This window comes from Elephantulus edwardii, unplaced genomic scaffold, assembly GCF_000299155.1.
Source record: "Elephantulus edwardii isolate Elephantulus edwardi_28Jun2011 unplaced genomic scaffold, EleEdw1.0 scaffold00218, whole genome shotgun sequence".
Classification (NCBI taxonomy): Eukaryota; Metazoa; Chordata; class Mammalia; order Macroscelidea; family Macroscelididae; genus Elephantulus; species Elephantulus edwardii.
The window spans coordinates 974,313-982,226 of NW_006399968.1; the positions used below are offsets into that span (position 1 = coordinate 974,313).

Genomic DNA, 7,914 nt, shown 5'->3' on the forward strand with positions numbered 1-7,914 from the left:
TCCAGAGTCAACCATTTTGAATAATATTGCATGAGTTCCTTGTTTTTTAATGCAGCATAGTATTCCATTGTGCGAATATACCACAGCTTCTCTAGCCAATCGTTTGTTGATGGAGGGGTCCAAATCTTAAACATATCAGGGGCCTGGTATAGAAATGAGTGAACAAAGCTAGCGGACTGTCAGACAGTAGGAAGTAATAGTGGCTGTGATCTTGCGAAATAAAGACCCAGTGTTACATGAACTTCCAAAAGCCAGCAATCCCTAAATCTCTACATGTTGACAACATATTTACTGTGCAAGACTAGACAAACCATGCTCTAACTTCTGGGAGAGGAGGAATTCATCACTAGAAAGAAATACAGTAAAACTTGCAAAAGCCAGAAGCTGTTAAAACTTAAGCCAGTCAGAGAAAGAAAACATAAGTATTTTCCACTATTAGAGAGCAATAAAGATGTAATAAGATTATACACTATCAAAGGCAGAAAATGTTCTGGATCTAAAAACACAAGGCAATCCTGTCATGTGCCAGCTTTTGTAAGTTTCACTCTACCTAATTCTGTAAGCAGTCCTTGGGTAGCACAAATGGTTAACCAAAAAGTGCCTGGAAGACCTTCTGAAAGGTCACAAAATTGAAAATACTGTATAGAACATATACTCTGCACAAATGATGTTGCTGTGAGTTGTAATCTACTCTGTAACAGCCAACAACAACATATAGGTCATTGATTGCTATGTTTGTTGTTTATGTAACATCAAGTCAAAACCAGCTCATAGCTGACTCTCCAGTGGATTTTCAGAGGAGATCGTCATCTATCTCCTGAGAAGCAAGCAACTGGTGGATTCAAATGCCTTTGGGTTGGTAAGGCAACTCCTTACCCACTAACCACTAGAGTAATTGATTATCTCTAGTGATTAGGAGCAAATAGTAGTAGATATAGTTATAATTTCTGATTAACTAAATATTAGCATTAAAACCATTATTTCAACTTTTCTTGTTGAAAATCCTCTTGAGTGTTTTATTAGATTATGAGAAAACTTAATTAGATCTTGATGTTTCTAGATGTTGCCTTGCCTCAAGGTCTTCATTTTGAGCACTGCCTCACTATATTGTAATAGAAGAAAGATAAACAGTAAAAGCTAGTCAGTATCTTATACTGATGCTAGAAAACAGTAACAGGGAGGGAATTTCTGTCTCTTCTCCTAAAACATACATACAGTAAAGTTTGAACGCCAGAACTCAGTGAGAGTCTGCCTTTATTCCTAACCTTGCAAGTTTTCTGCCTTTGGCAGAGTGAATGAAGTCTTCCTACTTTTGCATAACTCACCGTTACAGATAGGTAACCCTGGTGCCATAATCTAGGAACTCATGCTGCTAACCCAAAAAGTCTATCGCTTTGACAGCTGGAATCCATTAGTGGCTCCAAGGGAGAAAAATGGGCATTGTTTACAGCCTCAGAAACTCCTAGGAGGGCCAGTCATTAGTTGACCGATGACACGAGTGACTGAATATTTAAGGTAGTCCCGACATACATTGGGGTTTTATTCCAGCCATCTCTATTTTAAGTCAGTTCTGATGTTGTTGATTGCCTTCAAGTTAAGCATGACTTATAGCGACACTGTGAAGAAAAGGCCTGAAGCCCCTCTACAGCTATCAACATTTATCAAAGCTCATAGAGTTTTCGGAGGTATGTTGTTTAGGAAGTGGATGCCACCCTTGCTTGAGTATTTCCCTTTTCTTTTTCAGTTTTCATTATTATTTTGTTGTCAGTATCTTTAGAAATCCAATCGTTATTTTTCTTTGTGGGTTAGCTTGATAACATTAGCTTATGCTAGCTTAATAACAGTAGCAGATTACACACTGCAACATTGTGTATAGTACATATTACTAATAATAAAATGTACCAGATAAAAAATGGGCATCCCTACATGTGATTCATCATAATTCAAGTCATATGTGAGTGAACATATTTTTTACCTATAGTGAAAAATATTTTATTTTTCTAATAGTGTTCCAGCTTACATAGGCTCCAGATTTCAGAAGTTTTACTGTATTAGAAAAGTGAGAATTTCGTTAGTTGCTTGTTCGGGATGTTGATTTTTCTCATATTAATAATGTCTCCTAGATAGTGTTTTAACTAGGAAGAACATTAACAAATTCATAATATAAAATCATATTTGTATTTCAATCACCAACATTGTGTTGTGTCTCCTAGGTAATGTAGGTTCTGCCTTGACTAAAACAATTACTGGCTCTATATATTAAAAATGTTTCCATTTCTGGAAATCCAAAGTCTCTGTAGATTTTCATTAAAATTAATAATTATAAAAATTGTTTTTTCCATTTCCATAAGGCGTCAACATAAGATAATAGTCATCTGATAAATAGAAGTGTTTATTAAAGAAAAAGTCCTGATTCTTTTTTTTTTAAAAAAAAAGTCCTGATTCTTTTTTTTTAAAAAAAAAGTCTTGATTCTTAAGAAGACCTCCTATAATAAATTTTTAGTCCTAAAATTACAAATGGATTTTCTTTTTTTGCCATTAGACATTTCAGATCATGCAAAATTAATCTCTTCTATTTTACTTGGTTCTTATTAAAATTAGTGAGGAGAGAGAAGAAATATTTGTTGAGCATTTTTTTCTGTACTATTTAATTTCTTTTTCCAAACTACTAGAGGTAGGTGGTGTTGTTTCCATTTACATTACATTACAGTACAATACACTACACTACAGTATAGTACATTCCATTCCATTCCATGTAGGAAACCATGGCTCCAAGTAGTAGTCACCTGTGTGACCACAGCTAGTAAATTAAAAGTCCTGGGCACACTCAGGTTTGACTTCCAAGAACATGCTCCTTCCAGTGGGTCACACAACTCCTTGACACAGTTGTTTGTTGTTGTTGTTCTGTGCCGTCAAGTCATTTACGACTCATAGCGACCCTATATGTACAACAGCCCTAAACCCTGCTCTATCCTTTGCCAATCGCACTGCCTCTGACACACCCATCCCGATTACCACAGTCCTTGAATCAGTCCATCTCATAGAGGGTCTTCCCCTTCTGTGCCGTCCCTCCACTCTCCCAAGAATGATGTCCCTCTCCAAGGACCTGTCCCTCCTTGCAACATGTCCAAAGTATGTCAGATGAAGCCCCAGAATCCTTGCCTCCAAGGAGTTGATTGGTTTAATCCTCTCCAGGATGAATCTGTTTGTTTTCTTGGCAGTCCGTGGTACATTCAGTACTCTTCTCCAGCACCACAGCTCAAAGGCATCAATTCTCCTTCTGTCCTCTCTAGTCATTGTCCAACTCTCTGATGCATAACAAGTGATTGCAAAGACCTTGGCCTGTATCAGGCGCACCTTAGTTGACACAGTACACATTTTATATTAGCTGATTTCCAAAGAAAGTTCCTGGATTCTGGTATACCAAAGAGATCAGGTTCTCTTCCAGAATGTGGGTGATGCCTGCAATTCTGGCAGTGTTTTATACCCAGTGTTTTCAATGCTTTGAAATCCATTACCTGTCATCTTTCCTCCCTAACTGCCATAATGAACATCTTTAAAATCCATTCTTGATATTCTCGAGTGCATTTTCTTCATTTTATATGCTATTGTGAGAATGTGTTATGAAATTAAGAGTAAGGCTAAATTACTTTCCTGCTGAGAGTTCTTGTGGGTTAGTCATCCTATTTAGAGACTGATCAGAAATAGATTTGTTATAGAATCTCAACAATTTTAATTGAGTAGAGAAGGGCTTTGAGCTAAGGCAATTTAACACACACACACACACACATTTTTCTCCTGGAATTCATTCAAAGAAAGGATTCCCAGGTGCTAATGAGTTAGCCAACTGACTTCCCAGTTTGAATGGTTTTTACTTGCTAAGTCTTATAAATGAGTCACTTATCAATCTTCTTTTCTTTTTTCATATCACTAGGTGATCGTTATTCCAGAGTGGTATTTACTTCAGCTGGAGGTGACACATTATGGAATTTACCTGCAATTAAATCAATGTGCAGTATAGATAATTCAAGGGTATGTAAAGTCAAACTTAAATTTCATAACACAAATAAGGATATAATATTGAGCCGCTTTTTAATGCTGACCCTGGTGTCTGATCAAAAGAAGAAGGTACTTAAGTGATTGACCTACAAAGAATAAACACCAGCAAATCAGCTTTGCATTCTGTCAAAGTACCTCTTTACTTCCCTACCCTGGAAACATACTGTGTTCCTTATTATTTCACGGGATTTATCTTTTCAGGGTTATACCTTGGGCTTTTTCTTTTTCTTTGATTATGTGTCATTCTTACCTCCTTTCTTGCCCTTTCAGGTATGTACTGTTTCTCTTAGGTGCCCAGTGCTCTTGCTCGACACTTTTTAAAAAAAAAAACAACAAAAGCGACCTGGTTTCATTGTTCCCTAAATTTTTCCATGGAGTAGTTGTCAGCATCTTAATTATGCAGTTAAATGCCTATCTCTCTGACAACCTATAGATAATTTGTACCATGACATGAAAGGAAAATTTAGGGTCCAACTTGGAAAAGGAGATGACAAGGTAATACAGCATCGATATAAACTGAGCTCTGGTGTAAGGGAGCTCTGGTGGCTTAATGGTAAGGATTTACACTGCCAACCCTAATGTACACAGTTCAACTCTACTAGCTACTCTGCAGGAGAAATATGGACAATCTATTGGAGGATCAGCTATGGGTTCGTTCTGACAGAGTAATTCTATACAGTCTTAAGCTCCAAATGTTTCGTTGCTTTGGAATACTGAAGGGTGTAAGGAAACAAAACTTCTTTCTGAGTCTTCCCTAGAATATTGTTGTTAGGTGCTGTTGAGATGACTGTGCTCATAGCGACCCTGTGAACAGCAAGTCTAAACCTTGCTCTATTTTGCACTATCCTAACAATCTCCAGTGTGCTCAACCTCATTGTCATAGTCATTGTGTCCGTCTCTCTCATTGAGGGTCTTCCTCTCTTTCACTGACCTACTTTTCCAAGTCTTTTGCCAATGACTAGCCCCACCTGACAATATGCTCAAAGTATGTGACACAACGTTTCACCATTCTTGCCTCTAAGAAGCAACCTGTTTGCCCTTCCTCCAAGACACATTTATTTATTCTTTTTTTTCTTACAGGTAATTATCATTTTTATTGATTAAAAATAGGAAACCATAAGTGAAAGTTAAAAATCACAACATAATCAAAATGTATGACAAAATATGTTAAATATAATGCAAAAGACTTAAGCACGTAACGTTGTAGTGTAAATACAAAACAAGAATGAAAGAAGGACATTGCTGGGTGCTAAAATTCCAAATGGGCTTTACCAAATACTTAAATCCCACCCTCTCTGAAAACCTAAGACATAACTCATTATAAATGGAAACTACAGAACTCTTAACAAAAAAATCAAATAGATGTGAGTTATATGACTCTCCTTACAAGTACAATTTATTTCTCAGCAAACTAAAAGCCATTGAAAATGTAACTCCATCTCCAACAAAGAAAGCCAAACCTCGGCTTGGCTGGGGAAAGGCGAACAAATATGCAATTGTGTGGTAGATCCGTGCTCCAACGAAGAGTCTGAAGTGTAGGAGGGCAGTAGAGAGGCTTGGACCACTCAGTGCATACAGGAAGCCAATGCCAAGAAATGGCAAAATGTTCTCAAGATCATTCAGATGGACTCTTCGCACCCGTTCCACTGAGTCATCTGTCCGAAGATATTTCTTGGCATTTTCTCCTTTGCCTAAGTGTGCACAGTCTTCTGGATTGATAAAAACTTTTTTTGTCACCCTGAAAAATGCAGTTGCAGAACTCATAAACATCATCTTTAAAAGAACAATTGTTGCATAGGAAGTAAAGGCTAAGAACACCTAATTCTCGCCTAGTTGGGTAAAGTCAGCCATTTTTATTTTTCAATGTTGGTCTTGAATTGTGAATGCGAAGAGGAACAAAGCTGCTAACCTCCACTATTTATTCTTTTGGTAGTCTGTACAATCTTTGCTACTCTTCATCATCAACACCACAGCTGAAACAACATCATTTCTTCTTTTGTTTTCCTTGTTCCCTGTCCAACTTTCACATGTATATTCACAGTTGCAAATACGGTGGTTTGTGCCAGGTGCACTTTCATCTGTCAACTGAAATTTTTTGCTCCTTAGTAGTTTAGAGATATCCTTGACAGCAGATTTGCCCAATGTAGTGTGTCTTTTGATTTCATACTGAAGAATTTTGTGAACAACATCTTGAAAGATGTTGGTCTGATACAACAGCTAATCTCTCAACAGGGTCTCTCATTGGAATATTAGTGAAAAGGAGTCATGGTGTCTCCATGGCAGCAGTGTCTTCATGCTGATATACTGTATATACCCACCTACATGAAAAAGGCGCATGTGCATTTAAGCACATAGGAAACTAACCTGAGAGAAGTTTTCTGGGTTGTATGGTATATGTGTAAAAAACTGTGTAACAAATACGCTATTTGAATAAAACTATAATACTTGGAGAACTAAATGTTTTACCCAGGTCCCCTAGTTAGTTGATCACAAAGCTCCTTGCTTTTTCCCTCTATTGTAGCACAGCTTCTTGCCACTAGGCCACCAGAGCTCCCTGCTTTTTTCCATTCTTAATTCCAACAAGCTGTTTTATACATTTGGAAAATAACTTTCCTATTGATTGGGATATTGAGGTTTTCTTTAAGTGCCATCTTTTCCTCTGTCCAACTCTAAATACCTTCTGTAAACATAGCAAAGTTCCTTAACTTTTATTAGCCTTATTTTATTCTATTGTTCTCAGTTCAGAGACTTGCAGTATATTTCTTTTTATTACAGCTGTTAAACCTATTTATAAAGAAAATGAACTATGGAGATGTAATAACTATAGCATGCTTACTATACACAAGACTTTGTGATAAGTATTTTACATTTCTCACAAAGAGTCTGTGCCTTTCAAATTCATAATGCCCTTTGACAGAAGAGAAATTAAGCTGATCTGATTACTTCATAATAACACCTTAAATTGACTCTTACACCTCTTAGTCCTCAAGATTCTTCAGAACAATACACTTGATCCTAAGGCATATAGTTAGCAGTTCAGATTTCAAATTATTACTGTACTACTTTCAAATCTAAGCCCTTTTGGGATTTTTCTGTTTGTTGAGGATATGCATTGAGTCTTTAGACTCTTTGACCATTCTTTCATTTTGTCTCCCTCCACTTCTCTACTTAATTTATTTAAACACTTCATTATTAACTATCAGGTTATTTGAATAGAACAAAGGAGCACTGCATGGCTTAAAATCAGAAAAAGTATGTGTCAAGACCATATCCATTCTTAATACCTATTAAGTCTGTATGCTGAGCAAATCATTAGAGAAGCTAGACTATATTAAAAAGAATGTGGTTCAGAGTCGCGTTGGACGATCTGTACGGGTGGCCTACCCGAAGCTGGTGAGCTCCGCACCACCGTTTGTAGAAGCTTGAACCTGCCCCGCAACTTTTGTCTCACAACCATGTCCACTAATGAAAATGCTAATTCAGCAGCTGCCCGGCTTAACAGATTCAAGAACAAGGGGAAAGACAGTACAGAAATGAGGCGGCGCCGCATTGAAGTTAATGTGGAGCTGAGGAAAGCTAAGAAGGATGACCAGATGCTGAAAAGGAGAAATGTAAGCACTTTTCCTGATGATGCTACTTCTCCACTGCAGGAAAACTGCAACAACCAGGTTACTGTAAATTGGTCAGTTGATGACATTATCAAAGGCATGAATAGTAACAGTTTGGAGAGCCAGCTTCAGGCTATGCAAGCAGCTAAGAAACTGCTTTCCAGGGAAAAACAACCCCCCATAGACAACATAATTCGGGCTGGCTTAATTCCAAAATTTGTGTCCTTCTTGAGCAGAACTGACTGTG

The 7,914-nt window shown here is 37.4% G+C and overlaps 1 protein-coding gene and 1 pseudogene across 1 annotated transcript in view; one reads left to right on the forward strand and one right to left on the reverse strand.

Moving 5' to 3' along the window:
- LOC102870342 (protein dispatched homolog 1-like) overlaps positions 1 to 7,914 on the forward strand; it is a 133,707-nt gene that overhangs the window by 101,203 nt on the left and 24,590 nt on the right. Inside the window, 1 exon segment of the mRNA XM_006898036.1 lies at positions 3,935 to 4,032. Within this exon segment, the coding sequence (XP_006898098.1) occupies positions 3,935 to 4,032 (98 nt within the window).
- On the reverse strand, positions 5,443 to 5,910 carry LOC102869533 (annotated as a pseudogene).